Source organism: Apus apus, chromosome 6 (assembly GCF_020740795.1).
Source record: "Apus apus isolate bApuApu2 chromosome 6, bApuApu2.pri.cur, whole genome shotgun sequence".
Lineage (NCBI taxonomy): Eukaryota > Metazoa > Chordata > Aves > Apodiformes > Apodidae > Apus > Apus apus.
Window position 1 is genome coordinate 21,275,627 of NC_067287.1, and position 25,740 is coordinate 21,301,366.

General features: G+C 36.8%; 2 protein-coding genes across 5 annotated transcripts in view; one reads left to right on the forward strand and one right to left on the reverse strand.

The window, feature by feature from the left end:
- The window catches only part of METTL8 (methyltransferase 8, methylcytidine), an 83,182-nt gene that overhangs the window by 27,971 nt on the left and 29,471 nt on the right, over window positions 1-25,740 (reverse strand). The window lies entirely within an intron of this gene.
- DCAF17 (DDB1 and CUL4 associated factor 17) lies at window positions 62-18,750 on the forward strand. Its single transcript, XM_051623265.1, has 14 exons — window positions 62-427; window positions 1,613-1,716; window positions 3,051-3,141; window positions 4,014-4,153; window positions 5,007-5,085; window positions 5,266-5,355; window positions 7,510-7,617; window positions 8,148-8,253; window positions 11,801-11,943; window positions 13,299-13,408; window positions 13,924-14,011; window positions 15,540-15,623; window positions 17,057-17,212; window positions 18,019-18,750. Exons 1-14 carry the CDS (start codon window positions 227-229, stop codon window positions 18,205-18,207), a joined length of 1,689 nt encoding a protein of 562 aa, XP_051479225.1. The 5' UTR covers window positions 62-226; the 3' UTR covers window positions 18,208-18,750.

Consider the following 25,740-nt stretch of genomic DNA (forward strand, 5'->3'; position numbering starts at 1 on the left):
CGCTGCTGCCGGGCCCGTGCGCGCCTGGCCGGGCCCGGGCCCGCCCCGGGGCGGCGCTGCGGGTCCCGCCCGCCGAGCCGCTTCGCGTCTCTCGGGAGGCAGAGGAAGGCCGCGCTCGGGCCTGTCGTCGCTGCGCTTCGCCTTTGGCCGGGCAGGGCGCGGCTGAGAGAAATCAAGCGCCGGCCCCAGCCTTGCGAGGCTGCTCGCCCCGCCGAGAGCGAGCTGGATGCGGGCGAGAACGCGGAGCCTCCCGCGAGGCCCAGGCATGTGCCCGCAGGCCGTGGCCGGCGGGAGGAGAGCGGCCTCCCGGGCGTCCGGGACTCACATCTGCCGCCTGCTCACCCGCAGGGCCCACGGCTTCTATGCCAGAGACGCGGGTGTCACCCACAGACAAAACCTGGGACTCCTCAGAAAGATTCTGTGCCAGGTAACTGCGGTGCTGCCCGGCGTGTGCGGCTTCCAGCAGGAGCCTCGGGCCTCAGCCGGGTGCGGGAGGAGTCCCTGGGTCACGGTGCCTAGTGTGGGGAGAAAAACGCAGCGGTTTTGCTGAAACGTTGTCAGGGGTTAAATTGATTTGATAAGGCTCAGACCTAAAAGTGTAGAGAGGACTATGCTGTGGATAAACTGCAGCAGCGCTTGTAACTCCAGTAATCATGTAAGAAATAGCCTTTTAAGAGATTTTATGTAAGTTGCCTTAATATTTAACTTTAATACTAAATTCACAGTGTTTTGGGGAGCATCAGTGTTAAATTTGAATCGAGTTCTCCCAACAAAGTAAGATAATCAGCAGCAGTCTTCAGGTAAACATACTGTAGAGTGTCAGTGAAATTATGTTACAGAAAAAATAGGAATTAAACCAATTACAGACTAAATTGAACTTGATTTTGTTTTTTATCAAAGCGATTATGGCTCCCACACAGTAGTTGGCAGAAATGCATTGAAAGTTAATAGGTGGCAGTTAATTGGCAACTGTGTTATATTGAAAACATATTTACTGCAAGTCAGAAGGGTTGGCTTATGCAGCTAGACCAATGGGCATGCAGGGTTTATTGAAATAAAAATTAGTACATCTTAAATAAATATTTGGATTTTTGTCAGACTGGAGACTTTGTTAATGGTATAGAGCTCCAGGTGTTTCTAATGCACACAAGAAACTATATGAGCAGTTTATTCCATTAACATTTCAGGAAATTTTTACAAATACCTAAATGTTTTTTCTACCTTTCACACAAACCATAAACAGCAGAGTCAGATGTTCAGTAAATTCAATTAATTACATATAAAATACTTTTGTGTATAAAAAACTCTGGCAAGTTTTTTCCTTATTTTAAAAGTTGCCAATCCAGGCAAGTTAATGACAAAATATTAATTATCCATGCTGTTCATAATAGCTAATAAAAATATTTTTTAATTTATTTTTCTAAAAAGACAGAATTTTTCTTAAAAGCTATTTTTTGTTTTTTTAAAAAGCCAAATGAGATTTTTCTTTATGTGTTCAACAGCAAAGGTTCAATTAAAGTAAGTTATTAAGCTGCAAGAGCCTAATAAAGTATTTTCCATAAGCAAGGTTTGTTACAGAAGCCATCACTATTACAACCACTGTCTATTTCAGGAAAGTACTAAATTCAAGAATGTCTGGACAACTCATTCTGCGTCTCCTATTGCATATGAAAGAGGAAGAATTTACTTGGACAATTACCAGTGCTGTATTAGCAGGTAATAAATTTACAATTAAAGGTTACCCTGGCTGAGAGTATAACACTGTGATTCAGTTTCAGACGTGTTTCTAACTTTACTCATCCAAACAGCCCTGTGAATTTGAGTGGAATTTACAAAATAACAAAACAGCCAGGTGCATAAATACTTTTTAAATTACACTCAGAAGCTTTTGTGTCTTAATGTGACACCTGCTTTGGTGAAGGAAAGCCTGATCTTACTGGTGCTGTGTAACTTCAGCTTCCAGAGCACTTCAACAAGAGTGGAAGATGATCAGCGTTTTATAATTTTGCACTAAAAGTCAAAGGAATGGTGTTTTTTTGTGATCTGGTAACTAGCAGTGTGCTAAAGAACGTGTCACAGAATCAGCCTTTGTAACAAGCTTGGTGCTACATCTATAAATTCTGCATTAAAGAAGTAAAATTATCGTTCATGAAAAAGTACAGCGTGCAGATTACTTGCTGGTTTTTGTTAACGTATTCTGCAGATCAGTTTTCTGATCTGATGTACTCTCCTGTTCCATGATCAGGTGCAGAGGCAGAGCTTAGAAGGCAGCATGGGGCAGGGTAGAGGAGGGGAAGTCCAGCCTACACCAGTCCTTGTCCTTGCCCATCCCTCTTGTGAGGGAGGTAGCAGGGACTTGGAGAACTGCGTTGCTGAGTAAGTTATGGTCAGAACAGTTTTGAGACAGTGTCCATGAGATACATAAAAGACTAATTACTCTCTCAGTGTAAACCACTGAGAGTTAATTAAATTAATCTATCACTTACAGTAGTGATCTAAATCTACTTAGCTGTGTTTTATTCCTACCTTGTCTGAATGCTTTCCAGCACTGGGTTAACATGGCTTCTATCATTCAGGTTTATCTTTGTCTCATCCTGTCTCTGAGGGGAAAACAGCACACTGTGAAGTTTTTATTCTAGTTGGTTGTTTTTTTAAGTACATCATGCCACACCTTTATATTATGAACTGGCAACACCAGAAGAGCTTGAGGGCAAGGTTCCAGGATGATCATTAGTTTCCTGGAATATGCTTTCTTTATAATGTGTGTCACTAAAGTAAGAATGTTGCTATTAAGTTTGTTAATTAAAAACAAAACAAAAAAAACACAACACCAAACCACAAAATGTAGAGAAGGTTAGCTTTTAAATATTATGTTATACTAACTATTGTTTATTAGGTCTTATTTTTAGAGCAATTTAAGGTTGTATTTACAAAGTAAAAATTAAATGTTCGGATTTCTGACCTGACTAAAAAGAAGGCAGGATTTATAAAACTGTGTGAAATAACTTGTTTATAAAGTAGACTAATGATTAGCAATTGTTTTTCTCCAGCATTGCACAAAAGCCAAGAATACTTTATCAAAAGCCAAAGTGTTCTAAGTCAGAAAAAATAGAAGATGCTTTATTATTGGAATGCCCACTGGTAAGATTACTTTTTAATAGAGCATTGTTGTGCAGACAAAAAAAATTATTAACTTCCAGTGAAAGAGAATAGTGTTCATGGCCTGTGAACTATTTTCTTGAGTATTTTTATGGAGTTAGGTCATTTAAGGTTTGCGACATGTGCTTATTTATTTTGACTGAATGTTTAGAGGTATACTTCTCTGAATTTCTCAATAGCACATTCAAATATATTTTTGTTTGCTTTTGTGGAAGATTTTTTAAACGGTGCCTTTATGCTGATGCAACTAACTCTAAATTCTGTTTTGTTTTTTCTTTATTTTTTAATTAGCAAGGGCAATAGGTGGGAGGTTTAGTTTTTACCAGATCTGTGGACATAAAAAAAGCAGATAAACTGAAGACCCTTTAAAGCAATTCTGCTCAGAAGCTGTTCTGCTCTTTCTAGCTAATAGGTTATATAATTTCCCCCATCCTTGAGGCATTTTTCTCTCATCCACTGTCCACAGAGGCTATAGGAATATTAGCCTCATCCTTCAGGTGCCTAGAAAAGAAGCAGTGCCAATACCGTTCTTGGCAGTTGCTGTTGAGTTACCACTGAATCTTATTCTGCAGTATTTAAGCAATTGTCTCTTCAAGACTGGTATCAGTTAGATCACAATGCAGTTATACTTCATTTGTGCATGGCAAAGAAGTTTTAAAAGGTGTCTTATCTGGAAAACGTAACTGCCTTGCAAAAGGTGTGACAACAGATTATTTATGTGATAGTCAGCTTACTGTTTAGCACAGACATGAGCTTAGAGATCCTGATGTGATTAGCAGGCAGCTTTCTTGTTACTGTGTCAATTATGTATACTCCTGGTACAAACTTTTTTCTGATGATATTTTGTTATGTAGGGGGAAATGCTACCAAGTCCATCAGACTATAAATCTTCCCTGATAGTCTTGACAGCGCAGAACTGGCTTCTACGTCTTTCTGCAAATAGTGGAGAAATACTGGAAAAAATATACCTTGCTGGTTCCTGTTGCAAATTCAGGTATTAAACATTGACTAGGCTTTGTATAATTAACAATCATTAATATTATACTGGAGAAAGAGAATCATGTTCATTTTAGTGCTACCCTATGGCTGATTTCAGGTTTGTTGGTCTAGCATATTACCTGGAATACTGTTCCTGCATGCCGTTTTCTATAGAAGAATTTCAGCATCTTAAATATTATGTACGCAGATTTTATATCAAGTTCGATAAAAGCCACAAAAACGAGGCTACTATTGGTTTTTCTCTGACAGTTTTATATTGCAATAGCAACATAACAGCAGAGGACCTTTAAAAGCTGTAAAACAAACTTCATGAAGCGTAAGAAAAATACATTTAAAGTTTAAGCCATTTTTAAGTTGCAAGCATTCTTCTCCATAGGGTAGCCATTTTGGTCTTTAAAAGGAGAGCTGTTACTGCTGCTGGCAAACTGGATCTTTTCAGTTCTCAGAATAAATTATTTCCTTTAGGCTGAAGATTAAGAAAGCAGTGATTTGTGGAGGAAAGAAGAAAAATTAAGAATGTTCTTTAAGAATTTTTCTCACAGTCCTTATATGGAATAAGACATTCCTAGTTACGGATTTTGCATTATTGCAGACAGCAAACATCTTGGGAACCTTTCCTGAATTCGATGCTGAGCAGTTTTCCTGGACACAGGGATCTACCTCGTTACAGTAGATTGTATTTTATGTGAAGTAAACATCTCAGGGACCTCTCCTGAAGCAGATGCTGAGCAGTTTGCCTGGACGCAGGGATCTGCCTAGTTACAGTCGATTATCTTTTACATGAAGTAATGTATTTATTATTACATTATTTTTAAATTATTAAAATAGGCCTTTCTTGTCACAAACAGGTATCTGAGCTGGGATACTCCTCAAGAGGTAATGGTTGTAAAGTCAGTTCAGAATAAGCTCCCTGCAGCAGCACAGCAGGTAAGTTTGTTGAAAAACTCTGTTATTCTTAAATTTTTACAAAATTGATGAGAAAATTGCACAGGACAAAGGACAAAGATGGAGACGTTATGCTTTGTTATTATGGTAGAAGATGAAGATGACCTACCATTAATAAATGCCTCAAGTATAAATATATTTAGTGTTGTTATTCCTTCCCAGGCAGGTATCCAACAGTCTGTATTGTTCTATCTTGCTGTATTCCGAGTTTTGCCTCTTTCATTCATTGGAATGCTAGAAATAAACAAAAAGGTAAGCTAATTCCTCTGTTAATCATGATCTATACTGTAGTTGGATGAGAGGCATCATTTAGGCAGTCATCCTGGTATTTCAGAAGTTATACTTGCATCTTATAAAAGCACAGTGCTCTGAAACATTAATTAGCAGCAATGTTCTTCTTGCATCTGATAGAGGCATTTTGGAGAAGATTCGTAATTTCAATGACCAGAAGAGAAAACAGAAATGCATTCTGCTATTGGGTTACTCTTCAACATGTAGAAGGACTTTACTTACAGCTATCCTAAGAGTTAGGAAATTCTAAAGTGTTTGTAGACTTCTTTCTTCTTTTTGCCTCTTTAAAGAAAGATAGATGTGTCTCTGGCCCACTCTGAGTAATAGTCTGTGAATTCTGTTTGCAGTTACAATTGTTTCAAACTCGTATTATCATTGATGGCAAAATGTACATGTGTCTTGCTTTATCAGTCAAGAGTCAACAGCCTTTCTGAGGTTAGTTTGTGACCTGTAAGTAAGAGCGTACGTACTAGGAAACCTCAAGCCAGATGGCAAGTTTTACTCTTCTTGTGAAAAATAATGTCTGGTTTTAGTCAAGAGAGCTCTGGATACAACTACCAAATGGGACAGTACAAACACGCAAACTCTTGTCTTTAAAGCTCTGTGAGCTACAGTCTCATTTGGGGTCCAGGGCTCCTAATGGGTTTTATCTGGTGCTGGGTTGGGTTGAGGTTGTAACTGAGATTGGACTAGCAAGTGAAGGAGTGGGGTTAAACATTTTTCATCTGAGCCCATGGAAGTTTAGGGCCACTGTGTAGTGTTCTGTTCAGAATTAGTACTGGAAAAAACTATCGTTACCAGTATCAAAGGTATTCTTAATCTGGTTAACATCATCATGCCAGATGCACTGGGGCCATAGTAGGCAAAAGGACTGAAAGAATACTTCTTCAGCTGGGCCTGTACTGCATACTCATCAGAACAATTGTTACAGCAAGGAATAATGTCAGGGCAGGATGTGGGATCTGAGAATACACCCAGCTAAGGAAACAACCAGTGAATGCAACGACAAACCTGACATAGATCTGTGGAATGTTATATTAGTTAGGAAGAGGGTCACTGTTTAAGGCTGCAGAATGTACCTAATGCATCAGCTTTACTGAGATGGGACACCAGAATAAATTTGGAGTTCATACTAGCTAAGGTCTCAAAAATAGAAAGGAGAGTTTGGGGTTGGAAGAGTATTAGTGTTTGTTTCTGAAAGACACTGGGTCCTAGGATAACAAATGTATTAATAAAAAAGCCATAAGACTAGATGAAAGGCAAGGTCTCAGGAATGAATTTGTCTTTCAGGACCAAACTGATCACAAATCATTGACAGTGTTATGATTTAGGAGTATTACAGCTGTTGGTGGTATGGTTTGTTTCTAAAATTGTTTTTAAGCCTGTTTTAATTGTTTTTACATATAGTGATTCAGATTAAAGAAATTAAAACTACATTTCCAAGCATTTCTATTTAAAAAAAGCTATAAACTTCATGTTACATACTTTCATTAAATACTAAGAATAAATTGGATGGGTTTTTCTCAGTGGAGATGTATTAAGTGGTGGCACAAATGAGTACTGCACAGTTGTTAAAAGGGGTAAGTCAGCTTCTCTTCTGTGTGTCTAATTTGGATTCAGAAAGGATCTTGTGACAACCAGATAATGTAGTTTTAGTACAGCTGTATGCAGTCACAGAGCCATGAATAGACTAGTATTTTACTCTGGTGATGAAGAAAGAATAGAAGATTTGAAATCAGTACTTTCAGATTGAGTTTTCAGCTTTGCTAACAATCCTGCAGAATGCTGGGTAATAAAATGTATTAATGTATTATAATAACTGGGTAACATGATACAAAGATACACTGAGAACTGATCAGAGAATGAATCTGCTTGCAGAATATGACTAATCTAGCCTCAGGTGTTACTGCAGTGCAAAGTATTACAGAATCTCGGCAGAACAGATGAGCTACAGAAAACTTAATGAGCTAAAACACTGCTCATAGGGTTTGTTCAGAATAAAAAGTAAAGTGACTGCAAAATTAAGGATATATTGTCAGTATTTTGCATTTTCTCTCAATTATTTCTTCCCTAATAAATTTTTTTTTCTTTTTTTCTTTTTTTTTTTTCTTTCAGATATTTGGTAACTGTGTGACAGATGTTGCTGTTTCTAATGGAATTCTGATTGTAATGTATAGTATGGGTCTGGTCAGGCTCTATAACTTCCAGGCCATCTTTGAGCAGGTAATGAAATACGGAATTTTTCATACAGTGCATGCTGTTTTGAGGCAACAAATAATAAATACTCTTGTAATGCTAGATAGGTACATGAGGAATGTGTCAATGGATAGAGTTCTTCCCTAAATCTATTTACAGGCAGATCATGCAAATGGGTACACTGTCAGAAAATTCTATCCACACCAGGTACAGGTGGCAAAACATAAGAGATATGGGGTCAGACATGCACTTAATGTAATTAAGAGGAGCTATGGGTATGCTAGACCAGGTTGTGCTGTTCTTTAGACACCTAGTCTGAAGTTATAGATGAGCGTTAAGGCTAGAAACTGATGGGCATGGAAGATTGCTCATCTGAAACAGAGCTGCAGTGAGACTTTTGAGTTTATATTCTTCCAATAAAAACATCAAACATTAATTAAAAAATAAGACATCAAGCAGCATCTAAAAAGATAAAGAATGCAGTAGTAACAGAGCAGTAAAACTAAACAGCAAGTAAATATGCATCAATAACGCTAAATTGTTCGGTGTTATTTTAGTTCATGGAACAGCCATTTGCGTTGGGACAGGAATTCAACTGGAATGGTCAAGTGGGAGTTGTGGGAAAGTATCCATTTGGTCTTCCATGTAACATTAAAATAACAGGTATTTATGATCTTTTTATTGGCTGCTGGTTTTTATGGATTAATTATGACTTCACACAATAAAAAAACCCTACCTAAAAATTACGGTACCCACATTGTGCTGTAGCTATATTTCTGGGATTACGTTAAGGTAAAAATGTGCTTTGCTTTGCTTCTAATTACAAGTGTTACTTACATAGGTCTTACCTAGAAAACTAGTACAGCAACTAAGCTATCTGAAAAACTTTATAAGCAATGCATGAAGTGGAAACTCCTTCCTTATTTCTGACACACAACTGCTTTTGAGAAAGGGGAAGGGCTAGGACAGCTGTTAGCGACACCCAGAAACAATATGCTGTATGTAAGCAAGAGATGTGAGAACCTTTAATCTATCTTACAGGGGGAATTCAAGGAGACAGAATGTGACTTGTCTGAGTTGCATTTTGATAATTCTTAAGTTGTCAAAAATGTGCCTATTTCAATAAAATTAATTCCTGAGGAGAGAACAAATTGACTACTAAAGAAAAAAATCCCTATGCCTCAACTCAGTAAGTTATGAATCTTCCGCTTTATGCAGTGCCCTTAATTTCTCTGAAACCAATCAGTCATTTCTGTTGGTGCATTTGAGACTGGAACTTGGTACTAGGAATCTTAATGAATAACCAAAGCCTGCAACTTTCTTTGAAACTTTTTTTTTTACTTTAAAAATACATTCTTACAAGTTCATAGTTGAGGCACTATTAAAAAACAAACAACAGTAGGTTTCATCAATGTCAAGTAATGCATGCTTTTATTGCTTTAATTTTTAATATTTCTCTATTAAATGGGTTTTACAGGTGACTGTCCACTTAAAAATATGCCTTTGATCCTTCTGTTTGCAAACAGTATCAAGATAATAACAGGGAAACTAAACCAGACTTACAAAAAACTGATGAAAGACATAGATAAAACACAGACTTGCACAGTGCAGGCTTTCAGTTATAACGCAATGTTTTATCAAAACAGAGTGATAAGACTGCTACAGTGATGGCATGGGTTCCTCTCTGTCTCAGTGTGCAGAACTGCAGTTGAATGTTAGGGGCCCTGTGGAAAACATGCAGTGGGAGCTTTAATGGGAAGCTTGTACCAGATTTGTTTTTGTGTCTTACAGATCATTGCAGTTTTTAGTTTTGAGATTTAAAACTAATGTACCACAGAAAATATTTTTGATCTTGAATCATATTCAATAATTTGTGGTTAGAAGTTTTGAACTCATGACAGACATTCGCCGTGGCTGCTTGTTGCAGATACTTGCATTCCTGTGGTTTTTGAGCTGTTTTCTTTTAAGAATGAGATGGCTGACTGGCTGCTCAATGTGATCTAATCCTTCAGTGAGCCAGATTTTAAGTTTCAGAGTTTAAGCTTGTATTTACTGTAATTTAACTATATGTAATTTTCCTGCTTATTTAGTTGCAGCCTTCCTACAGAAAGTGCCTGAAGGGATGGCAGTTATTACAGTGCTAGTTTTATGGTGTGTAGGTAGCCAAGGGGAAGTGTAATAGAGATCAAAGCTTACTGGCTACCATGTACTTACCATGTCATTTAGAGCTATTGACTGGTAAGGAGTTTTATTTTGGTCACAGTGGGAAAAAGGTACTTAGATGTCTTAATTATGTCACATTCTTGAAAGGTCCAGAACTTAAAACCTGTAGTTTCATGTATTATTAGAGGATACAGTAATTTCACAAAAAAACCCCAGGAGGATGTTTTTTTCTATGGTATTTTGCTCACATTTTTTTACCTTTGGAACAAAGACTTGTTAGTGCTGCCAGGAACAACTTCATGGCTTTATGTTTAGATGAGGCTGGAGTGATTAAGGAAGTGAACAAAGCTTAACTGGAGACGGAAAACTTGAAATGCTAGGTAAAGGATTTACAAACAATGAGAAAATGAGGTGTTGAGCAACAAGAGCAAGTGACACAGCAGGAAAGAGGGAGCTGAGGCAGCAGTAATGCTATCACTGTGATTTAGGTGGCTATGAACTTGCAGAACTTTGCCAAATGAACATAAAAAGAAAGGCATACTTTATCAGCAGCCTGTACTGCTCAGGACTGATATATTATTGAAAGGCATTTAAATCTATAATTTAGTCCCATCTACCAGAATTTTTGAGAGCCCTTGCTATGTATGCTTTATTTAAAAAGAAAAATTGATAGGGTAAAATTTTCTTCACTCATCTTTCATTTTCTGACAGATTTTAATATCAATTAGTCCTCTGCTGATGATGCCATCTTCAACATTCTCTACGTTTTCAGCAGATACGTTGTTTTTTATAACCTAGACTTTGTTATATCTTACACAGAATCTCCCATTTCCTGTGTGTTAGTCCAAAAGACAACTAGAAGAAAGCCATTTTCCAGCTTAGGAAGGACTTTATTTCCATGGCCAGTCACCTAATTCCTTTCAGTCTAAATGGCTACATTCTTGGAAACATGAATGAAGGAAAAAGAGAGAAGCACTACATAAATATAATTTCTGATGTCATGACATCTTGGCACCATTGGCTAGGATCTGGATAATTATCTAGACTAAGACAAGAACAAGTAAAAATTTGGATGAGACCTTTGGGACACAAAAGTCCAGACAAAAACCTTGTTCTCCTCACAGTACTTCAGCTTGGGGTTTTATATTCTGCCTGTTTTAAAGCTCTGTGTAATTGCAGATTTTCTCCACATTTTGGTTTTTGGGGTTTTTTGTTTGTTTGTTTGTTTTTCCCCTAGCACTTCTCTATACTTTTAGAAAGGGATGATCTTCAGTCTAAAATTGATTCAGTTATAGCAGCTGTAGAAATGGCTTTTATTTAGCTAGTTGGTAGAAGTTGTAAAGATCCATGCAGCCCATATCTTTCAAAGATGCTTCTCTCAGTTATTACACAGAAGACTTGTAAGAATGGTGTATCACATTTCTATAATTTATCCCAACTGAACTGATGGGAAAACTAGATAGCTTTTGCCATTAATTACAAAAATTCCTGTATTTTCATCAATTTTTATGAATTCAGCTACAGATTCCATTCATTGTGGTCCATAATACAGCCACTGTTTGGCTGTATTACACCGAAGAAGAAGGAATACTCAGATTCAAGTATACTACTGCATTTAATTCTCTTATTTGAGATTGCTGCTGTTAGCCTGTTTCCAGCTATTTAGCAATAATTTTCCCAAGAAAATAGTGACCCTTTTGATATACTCTGTTCATGTGTATATCCTCATTCATATCAGCTGGATTAATTTTAATAGTTTACCACATCTTTACTTATTCAGCTGATTTGAAATAATGCAAGTCAAAGGTATCAGAAGAGCAGTTCAGCATGAAGGCAGTAACCTTCCACAGAGAATTGCAGATATGTGCCTGGATGCTCAGTGATGTAGCATAGCTGGTGCTAGAAAAAACATCACAGCCAATGTATTTCCACCAGTCTTCAAATGCTCTGAAAAATTAATAGCTCTACTGGAATTTAGAATTACAAGGATCAATGAAATTATGATTGTTCTGCTACTAATGGTGTTAACATTACTGGATATTTGCAGATACCCCACCTCTGCTATTTGAAGAATGTTCTCTGGAGAATGCATTTCAAATTGGAGGTTACCCTTGGCATTATATCATCACACCTAACAAGAAAAAACATAGAGGAGTCTTCCATATTTGTTCTCTGAAAGACAGTGTTTTGGTAATATATTCAGATAGCAGCTTCTCTGAAATGGATGTGTATCTGTCTTCTGAGTAGTGCTTGACATAACAATACTCTTGTTTTCCAGTGTTGTGCTCTCAAAGGGATCACCCCACAGTGTTATATCTGCTATCCAGTGGAGTAATGTAAAATGTTTTCTTCTGAATTTGTACTGACCCTGGTATTTCCTTCATTCCAATGCAATCATAGCACTGTCAGTACTATATAACATGGTATTCTCGGCTTAAAACTTAAGGCACAAGCAGAATCTCATTACCTGATTCCTTGCATGGTAACATCTTAATGCCTTTCTGACTAGTCAGCCTACCAAATGACACAACTAAAGAATTAAGTTATAAAAAATTGCAGAAAAACTTTCCTTAATGTTTGTAGTTTAACCCCATATTTGTATCTTCTCTCCCTGGGAAGATCTTATTACTTGATCTAATCTAGCATTCCTAACTATTTTTGTTTATGTACTGTTCACCATGTATTCTTTTATTGTGAGCTCCCTATCTCAGCTTTTATTTTGGATCTGGATTTGACCTGCAGATACATCTGTAATACAAGCAGCTTCTAGGCCTGTTTGTTCAGGGTTCTTAACTAAAAAACTCATCTGTAAATGTCCTTGCCTCTTTTACAAGCCTGATCAACTCAATGATCCCCCTCCTATCTCTTATTTTCAAAACAGATCTTTCACGACCGTAGCTGAAGATGAATTTTTAATTCAAAGAGACTTGTACAATCCTTTCTCACCTAGTTTTTTCTGTGTGGGTCCATACATTTGAAAATCTTAATTATCAGGGTCAGGTAAATTTAACAACAAAAAGATACTGCCAAAATCCTAAAATCTGGAGCAGCTTGCAGCTGAAATCATGAAATATCACAGCCTTACATGGTCTACAAATATATGCACAAAAGAGGCTGTGCCTGAGGTTTGAAGCTCAAGTCAAAGTAACTGAGATTGGACTAGTGCTTTTTTCATGACTTGATACATCTCATGTCTTTGACACTCAAATTTCTGGAACTGTTGACATATTTGCAGAGTGTAGGCTAAATCTTCATTTTGCTCAGTTTTGAGAGAGGTGGGACCATATATAGCCATGGTTACAAGGTCATTGCTTATTACACATTAAAAAAGTTGAAACTGCTGCATGGAGTATCTTCAGAATTGGAACTAAGTGCCTTTTTTTTAATTATCATTATTGTTCTACTGCCATTGTTTCTGGTCATTATTATGAGCAATACTTAAAAACCTCCCGAGGTATGTGGAAAGGAGCTCTGTATTTCCTCTTTAATTGGATCTGTGCAACTTTCAAAATACTAACATTATAAGCTTTCCCTTCCTTCTTCAGGCAAAAAATGGAATACAGGAAATGAAATGCTGTTCACTGGAACCTGATTGGATATATTTCCATCCAGATATGTCGGGCAGAATAATACACGTGGGACCAAATTTGATAAAGTATGAACTATTTTTTCCTCAAATTTTATTTTCATTAGAGGAAAAGCTGCATAACCACAGAAATTCAGTAGTTTGATTTGTAGACCAAAACATTCATCAACAGGTTGGATGGGGCTTTGAGCAACCTGGTGTAGTAAGAGGTATCCCTGCCCATGCTGGGAGGCTGGAACTAGATGATACTTGAGGTCCCTTCCAGCCCACAGTGTTCTGTGTTTCTATGATTCAGGCCCTAGAAACTGTACAATTTAATAGTTTGTCAGAATCAGAAGTTCTGGTAGAAATATCTGCAGATTTCTGCATGATGAATGTGGGCTCTGGCAGGCAACACTAGATTTTGATATGAATAGTGCTGATGGACCATTGTACTAAAATTTCACTTGATAAACATAACTTACACAAATAACTTCAATTTCAGTTATTTCTGATGTTTTAATATTTGATTTTTTAAAAATACAAATGTATAGGTGTTGTAGTACAATGCATGACTTATTTTGTAATTTCTGTTTCTTTTGTAGAGTCTTGAAGCTTAAGGAAGTTAAAAATAATACAGATCAAATGGAGATTGCAGAAGATTTTTTGATTGTGGCCAACAGAGAAAACTGTGTGAGTTTAGTGTCTGAGATAACAATGTATGATTTTAAGCAATACACAGGTAATCACTGTGGTTTGTGGGCATAATTCCAAGTTCATTGAAGGACATTGCATGCCTTCATTGGACTAAGCTGTATGAAAAAAACTTTGAAAACAGAAACACTTTCAGGATAGCTTTCTGAAACCTCCAGTCTTGAGTCTTCAGCATTCTTTTTGGTATGCAGTATAACCATGTATCACTGATACAGGACATACTAACAAGATAGTGACAGATTTCCTTCAAAAGAAGGTGCCACCAAATTATAATAGTGTGTATCTCTGGTGCTCAGGTAAATTGATCATGTAAATAGTGGAATTTTTTAAGTCTCTAGTAACTTGGAGGTATGTTTTCACAAGACAACAAAGAGAATGCATCACTTCCAAAAGTCTGTTTCTTTTCTTGGCCATGCACATCTGTCATTGCCTTGTGACAGGTTTGGCATTAATCTAACACTTGGTGAGCGAAATCAGTGTGCCGAAATAATTGCATAATAATCGAGTAGAAAAGGTGAGTTCTGTTTGCTTTGTTGAGCTGAACTGCAGCTAGAACAGAACAGAACTGAATTGGCAGTGGGTCGGAAGAACACAGAAAGGTAGAACCAAGTGGCAAGGGGATCATATGAACCTCCAGGTAAAAATGAGCTGTTAAATCACCTTGTTTTTTTTCATGAAATCTATTGTGATATAAAATCACAAAGATGATCTAAATGTCAAAAAGGTTAAACAAAAAATTTTGGCAGTGCCTGGAACTGTCATTTTGTTTCAGCAAAAAGTCTTACATAAAGGAAGTTTTTATAGTTTAAGTGTAATGTAAAGTCCACGGAAATCAGTGACACTAATTTTGACGCTTCCACAGAAGAAAAGTTTGTGTACTAAAAATCTAAACTAACTTAGGAATAAGACTTCCATTGAATTCAGAAGGGATAAGATTTGTAACCTAATGACTTGCCCTATGTATTTGTTTAGGATTTTAAAGAACTTATGTTGCAATAAGAGCAAAGAAACATGAGTTCTCTTTGTGCTGTGCCTTTTCCTTTTGACTTCCATTAAGACTCTGACATCCAGTTCTGAATGTTTCTGGTGTTAATGATGCCCAGTGGAAGCAGCTGTGGTGGTTTATTTTCCCCATCTTCTGGAAGTAAGAGTTCTAGAATCAAATTGGTGGTGACTTAGCTGTCTTAATTCTCATTCCAGCATCTTGGCTTCAGTCACTTTTTTTCTAAAAATTATGGTAGCTGGGAATATTTTCCACCTCTACAGGACTGAAAACTTCTGAATATGAGTAAACATCAGTAATATTTCAACTAAAGCCACCAACTTCATGAACCCTCCTAAAGAAGAGAAAGCAGCACTAGGGTCATGCACAACTAATGAGTAAAACAAGATCCAAGAGATTAAAACAAGGACAGAAAGCAGAAGACATGAAATAGATGCATTGTCAGATAGGAAGAAACTGAAATGCGTCAGTATCTAGGAGCCACTTTTTTCTTTTTCTTTAAAGGTGAACAATGCTGTTACTGTAACAGCTTCTGGTCGGGTGGTGAAAAAGCGTTTTAACTTGCTGGATGATGACCCAGAACAAGAGGTAACTGATGTAATGAGTAAGAGCACTTCATGGTTTATTTAAGATGTTTAGTTAGCCAGAAGTCATTCTTGTTTCAGGTGCAGTGGCTGTGTTACTCTTTTGACTTCTTTATTGCTCTTCTGTGGCTTTGTCCTCTTAGCTTCTAATTACTTAATTTCCCCTCTCTGTCATCTTTTCTCCTTGGTTGACATTTGTGCTTTGGATAGCCTTTTTATTTTAAGTACTTATCTTATGCCCCATGATACCAATGTAACTCCATGTGACTTCAGTGGCACAGAAATGGCATGTTAATATGACAAACCATTAAGTCTTCTCTCCATTCAAACATTTCCTTATAACGTTTTTTACAAAGGATTTTATGAAATGAAAGAAACGTCTTTTTTTTTTTCCTCTGCTTTAGGTTCCTCTAGTCTTTGATATATTATCTCTAAACTGTATTTTTCTCTCTCCCAGTTGTTTTGATTAGATTGCAGGATAAGGTATTTAATACTTTTCCTTTAAATAACTGCTTCTTTAGAGTGAAAACACCACGTGCCTTTATGTTGAGTCTTCAAGAGGTTAAGAATGTTTTTTAGCTCTTTATCTAGAGCTGCAGCTGTAATTGACCTAAGCATAACAGTTAAAATGCATCAGTTTCTGGCAGCAATTTCTGTTTTTTCTGGGGAAATAAATTTTTACTATGGTAAAAATACAGGACAGTCCAGTACTACTGTTAAGGTCTGGAGTTCTTTCTATCCTTTTTTAAAAAAAATATTAGAGTCTGCATACAATTTTTTTCTCCTGTTGTTACACTTTATTTATAATTTCGGTAGATTATTTTCCATTATGGAAGAGAAAGACTAGCTTGAATTTAAAGAGTATGTTACCAGGTTCTTGGCAGCGCAAGAGATGCAATTAAGGCAGTTCACAACCTTCATATTTTGGTCTCAATACTTCATTGTCACATACTATGTGGAGTGAGAGAGCTCTGAACAGAACATGCAAGTATTAATGTGAATGGAATCACCCTAATACACCCATCCCCTCGAAACCAGTAATGGCTTTAAGCTATAATGTTGCTAACAAGTCTGCTTGAAGAGAGGGTATGGGGTTTAAATATGTTTCTTCTGTCACTTTCCAAGTACTTTTTCTTATTTCCTATATGGTATATATAAAATACATGAACACACATTGCACACTGGGATTCTTCAGAACATCTCTTTCTTTTTTTCTGTCTTAAGGAATTTTGCTGAAATACATTGGACAGCCTGTGTTGGGAAAGCTGCTTGTTGGGTATCAGGCTGGCAAAGTTTTCTTTCTCAGAGCAGAAGACTTAAGAACTAGGATTCTTCCTATTCTGCTTTCACCTGAAATAAAAAGAGCTCTGCAATTTAGGTAGAGGGGAATGTGAATTTATGGTTGATTTGTAAACTTGAGGTTTTGTTTTTCCTAAGACATTCAAGATAGTGGACTATGAAGATGAATTGGATTTGCTATCCACTGTGGCAGTTACTCAAATAGGAGCTGATGGAAAAGCTCACCTTGACTTTCATTGTAATGAACATGGGATTCTACTTAAGAGTATTCCATTACTGGAGTCCTGGGATGTGGTGAGAAGAATTTCTGTATCTTGTTTATGCTAACACTTCCCCATACCCATTTTCCTACCACTTTCAGATTTGAAGCAGATAAATTATGCTGTGGATGAGATTTGTACAAAATAATAATAGTTACTCAAAAATTGCAAGTGTTTCATCAAGCAGGGGAATTTACCTGTAAATTTCCAAAGGTGAACAGCTTCATTTATCTGAAAAATCTCCATCATTTGAAATGAAGATTTTTATTTTTTTTTCTTTTCTTTTCTTGGTTGACTCATTTGGTTTTTAGGTTAGGAAAGGGGTTGTCCTTAAGTATTTTTGAAGTATTTATCAGCTTAAATACCACTCTCTGGCTAGTTACATCACCTTAACTTTATAATCTGTAAGTGGTCTCACTAGCTTGACTTCAACTACTCACATATAGAATTTAGCATGGACCTCACCATGTGTATTTTTGGAGAAATGGAACGCACTGTTCACACAGTCCAAATTTATGTGGACATCCAACTTTGATGGTCTGTGACACCTTTGGCACCTTTTATCTTTGACTACATAGGCAACTTAAGATGCTAACTCAGATGCTCTGAATTGTACTTAGATTCTTAAAATAGGCATGTGGGAAACCTCACAAAATTTAAAAATTCTGTCCTTTATCTGGAAGAACAGTCTGTGTGTAGCCACACAGAATGCTTGTCTGATCATGGACGTCACCAATGTTAAATAATTTTTGTTCCCCAAGGCAAAATATACAGGTCTTAGCAACTTGTGCAAATGGAGACTGCAATTGGAATGTTTGTTTGTTTGTTTTCTTATTTCAGACTTACAGTCATGAAGTTTACTTTGACAAAGACCTTGTGTTACATATAGAACAGAAGCCTAACAGGAAGTTCAGTTGTTATGTTTACCAAATGGTCTGTGATACTGCAAAAGATGATGAATGTTCAAGCCATGAAAAAACAGAAAGGGTGGTCTGTAAAAAAGGAGGGAGAATTTTTGAATATACTTAAGACATAAACAACTACAGAGACTTCAGTTTGGATGTTATTTAAGGACTTCATACATACGAATTAGTCAACTACTGTTCTTCATGGAGGATTTAAACTTAACATTTTGTACTATTACATCAAGTTTTATTTCTTTATTCCTCTGTAACTTTGTACACTTGTCTGTAGTCCATAATGGCTTTTCATGTATTGACCAATTCATCAATAATGCTAGATGCAGCATTTATTGCTTCTCTTCAGCAATTGGAATGAAATACTGGACATAGAGGAGAAAGATGTGGACTTACTGATCATCTACCATCTGCTGCAGTCTGTCTGATGTAGTTTTACCTATGCAACTTTAATACAGGCTATTAATTAGGCAAAGTAGTTAAAACTGTATAGGATAAATTTGATATGTAGTGTGAAAATGGCAATTACCATTAAATCACTTAGATAAAATTCTTCTATTGATTTTTGTGTGGGACATAAAATAACTCAGGTTTTCTGGTTGTGTTTGTTTTGGTTTAAAGAGAAGTATTAATAAATTACATTTTTTTAAACTGCCTTTTATATCTATATTTATTTTTATATACATCTATATATATAAAACCAAGCAGTTCTCTGGTTCTCCCTCTGTCAAGGGTCAGGAGTTGTTCAGTCTGAGCCAGAGCTATCAGATGCTCAGCCTGATCACTTTGTGCAGCCTGTCTGATGGGTGGGAGTTGCAGGAGGTATATACAGATTCTGCAGACTTGCAGAATCTGCAAGTTTTCATTTTAAATTAAAAACACCTACAACAAAATATTGGCTGTAGGCTTCATGTGATAAAGAGTATTTCCAAATGCAAGCCAAAGATGTCTCAGGAGATTATGGGCTTCCTCTTGGAAGGATGACCAACATCTGGTTTCTCATTAACCACCAGCATTAAAATGAGCATGGTAATTTCAAATCCAAATATTTCTTCTCACTGTAAGCTTTACTAATGAAATGCAGATCATTCTGGCTGATGCAACAGTGAAGAGCTCTGGAAGAACTGCAAAAATTATCTATTGTGAGGTTTTATAAAAAGTGTAATGCAAAAGAAAAATACAATGTGGAAAGTAAAAAACAACACAAAAGGAGATCTAAGAAGTTAATGAAACAACAGTAGAAATAAAGAGTAGCAGCAATACTCTACTTCCACCCTAGTTTCAGTAAGTTTTCATGTAGTATCCATGAAAGAGCACCTCTCTGTATCTGCTACTATGTAAGTAACATACGAGGGTAAAAACCAATATGAATCTATGTCTCAGGCAGAGGATCCAACTCTTAAGCACATACTGGTATGTTATACTGATTTTCATTTGTATTATTAAAGCAGTTCCTTCTGGAGCAAGACATGCAAGCTTCATTGTTTATTAAATAGTGTGAGTACTGCTCATGAAGATCAGATGAAGCTTTCAAGAGTTTGCTATACTGACTGCTACTTTTAAGTTATTGCAGACATGACTCTGCTAAATCAACAGTTGTACATCAGTATCTGTTGAAAAATGCAGCCCAGACTTTGATGAAGATTACAGGTTTTGTGTAGGAAATTCTATCACTCTAAATACACAGTGTGTTGCTGCACTACAGATAATGACAGATGATACATCCTGGAAGATCACACAGACATTTTCATTCAGAAAACAGAGAGATGTTTCTGTTTAGTTTAAAAAACCTTGCAAACCATTTAAGAATAAAGAATCCAGAGTTACTTGCCCTGAATACTTCTATGAGCATATTCACAGCCCTACTTACGAACAGGATGAGACGCACCACAGAAGCACAATTACTAAATGCTTATGGGTTGTGCTTTTCAAGCTGTGAACAGCAGTGTTGCCTTCTGTACCTATGCAGAACTCCATAAAATTCTAAAATAAACTTAAATTAAACAGGAGGAAAATCTTGACCACCAACCAGTAGTGTTTACATTGTTAAAAATAACCATGTATCTGAAGGAAATGCAAAAACCTGCACACTTGGTGGCAGCCCACCTAAATCCACAACTGTTATTTCAAAGCGAGTTTTTAAATAAATCCCATTCACCAGAAAAAGCAGCACTTTACTTTGCCAGGTGATTTTATATGTAAGCATTTTTTGGTAACTGTTGCTGGAAGGGCTGTGCTATTGTGCAGTATCAAATTGATATGAAATTTGAATAAATGCATTAGATCTGACCTGTAGACCTACAGTTTGATGTCCATTTCTGATGATTCTAGAGCACTTACCTTTCTCTGTTTCAGAATGTAAATTAGGTACTTGGAAATTTCTTACACAATTTGAACAATTCAGTATGCTAAAGAATAATGGTATTTGTAAAGTAGAGAAATTCTGAGGATACTCATGTGGTTTCTATTGCAGAGGAAAAAATATTCTTGTGCATATGCCCAGCATAATTATCTCTGCAAGCAACAGTGTGGCATTAGTACAAGAAAGGAGAAATGAAATTTCTTTGAAAAAAATAGAAGTAACTTCTTCAAATGTAGTTTATTTCCCATTTATAAATTCAGAAATTAAGATTAATAAAATGTAGAGGACAAAAATACTCTTCACTTTTCATAGGCAGCAGTTGACTGATTTATGATCAGGAAACCTATTTACTTTAGTTTTCTGTTTTACAAAAGTTGCACTAAGGAACTATTAATGGAAAATTCTGTGTTCCCCTACTTCCTGTGTATTTCAAGGGGTGGTTACCACTCACACCATGACTTCTAGAGTCTACAGAGAAAGCCTCAAGTAATTAGATCAAATACAGTCTCAAGCAACTGGACCAGGTGCAAACTTTAAAATATTGAAGCTGAAAAGTTCATGGTTTTGTTATTTTCACTAGCCCTAGATGCCCAAGGAAAAAAAGAATATATGTATATACATATATATACGTATATATATAAAAAAATAAACATGTTAAACTGTTAGCATGAATAAAGATTCTCAAATGTGTATTTAAAAAATAGAACTGTAGGGATCTTAGCTGCTTTTGCCAACACACCCAATTAGGGAACTCAACCCAAATTTTCTGCATTTTCAGTGTGGAGAAATGCTTCTTCATTCTATTTTTTTTTTCTGGATATGTTCCATTACTTTAACAGCACATTTTATTGCTCATTCGCATTTTATCTTTTATTTTTCTCTTGTTATTGAGAAAAATACCATTTATGTTACTTAACTGTAACTGAAGACTGCCAAAAACTCATCAGCAAGAAGCTTTTTTCCTTATGGAACTGTGACAGCTATCCCACATGCTGGAACAGCTAATGAACAAATCAATTTGCTTCCCAGTTAATTGCTATTAGAAGTACCTGCTAGAAAGGACACCCATAGAGGGTGGCATGCAGACTTGGTGTTTTCTTCAAGAACAGTTGTGAGGAACTGCTGGTAGCTGTTTAAAGCAAAGTCTCTGGGCACTGTGCGTGCAAAGAGGAAAATATTGGTCTAATAAGTAAAAAGGTCACAGACTAGTGAATTCATGTTGGGTTTCACTTAAGGTTGTCTGATACAAGCTTTCCACTCTTGCCAGAAGGTACAAAACCTAAATGACATGAGAGAAATAGAGGAAGAATCAGTCAGAATGTATTTTTTTAAGGCTGAACCACAAAGGAATTCATGGGACACTGAGTTCTTTCATAACTGCCAAATATTGCTACAGTCACCAGTAAAAAACCTTCAAACAACTTTCATTCTGGAAGGTGTGTGAATTGATCTACTATGTCTGTAGCAATGCCTCACTGAAAACAATTGCACAGCATATCTGAACCTTTTATTTTTCTCCATGACCTGGAGCAATTTAATTAGCCCCTGCTAAAACAAAAAATACAGAAACTTCCTGCAAAAATGTTACTTTTGAAGAATGGATTAATAGTATAGTAATTGTCAACTAGCCCTGTTCTTGCTTGAATAAAGTTTCTGTGTATCCACATGAATTCCAGGTGTCTCTCCCAGTATGCAGACTGAATAGGTAATGAATACTAATAAAAGGAAACACATATTCCAACATTTAAAATCAATGTTAGAGATATTTCAGGGAACACTGTTGTTTTGCAGCTATTTCACAATCTAAGATTTTCAGAGAGGACCACTTGAAAATTTCTAGTGGCTAGACTTGGCATGTTTGTAACTGTAACTTTAGTATTTATTTCTGCTTTACTGAGGTTACAAAATTATGATTAAAATAACCTCAGGAGCTACAAAAGAATTTTATGTCAACAGATTCTAATGTTTATAGATTAAATAAGTTTATAATAGTCAAACTGCTTGCTTTGGATAATAAGATATTAAAATGAACTGCAAAAATAGGGCGTTGACTATTTAAATAAAAGGAAATAAGTATCCTAGCAGAATGAAGAGTTACAATGATACAATTGTTAAAAACTGCTTGGGTTGGTACAGCTTAACTACTGATGTAGTAAACTGGGAGTACCAATGCCTTATTCTTGCCTGAGTGGGGAAGGAATATAGTGTTCTTGGGAGTATTGTATTTTAATAGAAGAGTAAGTGCACAATCTTCTCAAAAAGAGATAAAGGAAGAATGAAAGAGGAAGCTAAAATTCACTCAAGTAAGCACTGGCTTACTTGAGATGCTGCAGGGGAAGCAACGTGCTCCACATGATCCATAGGATTGCAGGCTTACCAGCCAGACCCCAGTAACAGCTGCATGCCTGAAGCCAGATGGGAAAATTATTCTGTTAACATGTTTACTCGGATGCTCCACATTCAGACTCAGACATTGGCAGTTTTACTGATTACCTCCTGGATCTGCAGTTAGCCCCAACTTTGGATGTGTGCATGTGTTTCCTGCCTCTAATACACAACTTGCAGGGTGTTTGTGGCATATTTCCATTTTCTGGGGGAGAGATGTAAGAAACTCCCAACTGCTGACACCAGCCTCTTCCTGTTCTAGCCCTTTATAATGCTACTGCCTCTTCTTTCTAGTGCCTGGAAGCTGGCTTGATTTTAAACTGTCTTATAAGCATTTGTTTTGTGGACTAAAATATCTCAACCCCCTGCTTCATCTTGACATCTCAATGATCAGCTGTCTGGACAGAGAAGGAGAAATAGGATCCCAGAAGTGCTACCCCTGTCTTTACTTGTCTCAGATAAATATAGGAGGGATTTACCAATCAGCAACTACGGACTGAAAAGACAGGACGGACTGGATTCTCTTTATGTTTGCTTTGAGCATAAAAAGAGCACACATCCTCCTTTCTCTTGTCATTAAGTACATAGTCACTGACAAGCCTGCTGAGCAGTGGGGAAGAAATCGAGAAAGCGTAAGCAGTAACATTTTATAATCTTCCTTTGGCAGTTCCAACTACTGCTCCACAGTTCCACCATTTTCAAAATTTGTTAAAAAAGACTTCACATTATTAGAAAAATATTTTACAACTCACAGAGGCAAAATGTCTATGGATTGAAGCACAATTGTCCTGGTTTGAACCAGGATGAAGCCAGCAAAGTATCTCTCTTTTTCTCTCTCTCCTTCCCTCCCTGGGTGGGAGGGGGAGGGGATTGAGAGCATTGTTGTCAAACCTGAATCAAACGGTGACAACAATAAAGAGATTTATTGCACATAATGACTGGCATGTAACCAGTACAGAATTTTGGACAAAAGCTGCACTATCTGCCTCACTCTATCTCAGTGAAAGCTCTCTCCAGGATTATTCCTAGGAAGGGTGCCATTCAAGAGTTGCATTTTTTTCAAAGATAAATTAGTGATGCCCTCAATAGCAAAGGTCAAATTGTTCTGCTTCTTAGACATGGAACTCAGAGCCAAAAGGAGTAAAATTATAATTCTGGTTTGTTAGTGCCATCCAAACACTAATCACTTAAACTCATTTGTCAGCATTACTCCTGGTAAGATAACTTCCAAGGGGATATTTCTACAGCTTCCACAAGAGTCGGTTAAGTTAGCTGCCAGGACTAGCCTCAGCAGTTTTACTTGTTTACAAGATGAACAGCTATCAGGCTTCTTAAAAACTCATCCAAAAGCTTTGAGGAACACTCTTAACACATCTGGATCTTCAATGACAGAAAAACAGAGATAAAATTGTAGGTAGTTAAAGAGACTCTAACCTCACTCTAACTACAGCTCTGGTCACTGGAAATGAGAAACACTTCTTAAATTTAAGAAGTTGTATCAAAAGCACAAATAATGATCTATGTTGACATAGTGTATTGCTTAGATGAACATTCATGTGCATTTATGTCTAGGCTGCACATCTCAAAATGTTTGAATGGTATAGCAACAATGACAGAATTTGCCAAGTAGCCATCTACTGCAGGCACAAAACAGGCAGGAGTCCTTTGCTGCCTCTTAAAAATAACCTGTGAATTTTCATCTGTTTTGTAGGTCTTATTTTGTCTGTCCACTTTATGGGTTCCTCCAGGTCTGAAGTCACAGTCATTCTATTCCTACATCTGGCAATACAGAAACCCAACAAAAAAAGTACACCTTAGGTGATGTTCAGACAGAACTGCTAAGAGGGAGCACCATACTGAAAAAGTTGGCACTAAATGAAAAGCGTCAACATGCTCTAGAAGGCACAGGCTCTGGGAAATCTAGAGATTACGGATTGCTGTGGCACCTGTCCATGGCAATGGTTAACAAAAGCAGGTGTTCATTGATCCAACAGACTTGAAAGCCACATGTGGGCTAGTTTAATTTTTGTGCCAGTAGGGGTTTATGTTCCAAACAGATTATCAAATGTGTAATTCAGCCCTCAGCATTCAGCTGTATGGTGTCAAGTTCCCACCCCAGTTAAACATGCAATCCCATCAGACATGGTAGCTGTATTAAAGATTACTTCTGATTCCATACTGATTTGACAAATTTATCAAGTGGGGCAAGAAGAGGTGCAAGAATAGGAAACATGGAGAAGAGAAACACAGGTAGGAGTTACTAATTGTGCTGCCTGAAATATTTTTTTACATCAAAGATGTTCCATAAAGTGCATTTCACTTTGTCTAACAATTTATTTTGCACTTTGTTCAGGTTTGGTTTATTTAATGCTGTCTAAGCTTTCCCATTTCTTTAATTCTATCTTTCAAACGATTTTTTCAAGGTTAGCTGGCAAAACTGGACTTCAGTTTTCAGTTTGATAAAATTCTTTTTACTCTTGTTATTGGCTGCTTTTACAGGGTACACCAGTTTGAGCTACAGGAATTCATTAAGGTCTTCTGAGAGATATAGTTTTGGGTGTAAGTAAAATCCACTTGGATAGGTTTCTACATGGGACTGTCGGGGTTACTGGATGTAATCAAAGCTTGTGGAAATCAGTGGAACCTGGAAGTATTTTGCAGTTTGGAGATTTAAGTAGATACAAGGTAGATTAAAATAAATATTTAAGTTCATTTGTAGGCTGTATGGATACAAAAGGTATTTTTAGATCAGTTTATGTAACTGGAAAGAATGGACACATTTTGGGGCCAATTAATCCTTTTTTCACAGAATCACAGAATAGTTTAGGTTGGAAGGGACATTAAAGACCATATACTTCCAACCCCCCTGCCATGGGCAGGGACATCTCCCAGCAGACC

Coding starts and splice junctions, on each gene's coding strand:
- DCAF17 (XM_051623265.1), top strand. CDS start 227: ATGCGGGCGAGAACGCGGAGCCTCCCGCGAGGCCCAGGCATGTGCCCG. Junction 13,409..13,923: donor GTGGGACCAAATTTGATAAA/GTATGAACTATT, acceptor TTTCTTTTGTAG/AGTCTTGAAGCTTAAGGAAG. Junction 17,213..18,018: donor TACTGGAGTCCTGGGATGTG/GTGAGAAGAATT, acceptor TTCTTATTTCAG/ACTTACAGTCATGAAGTTTA.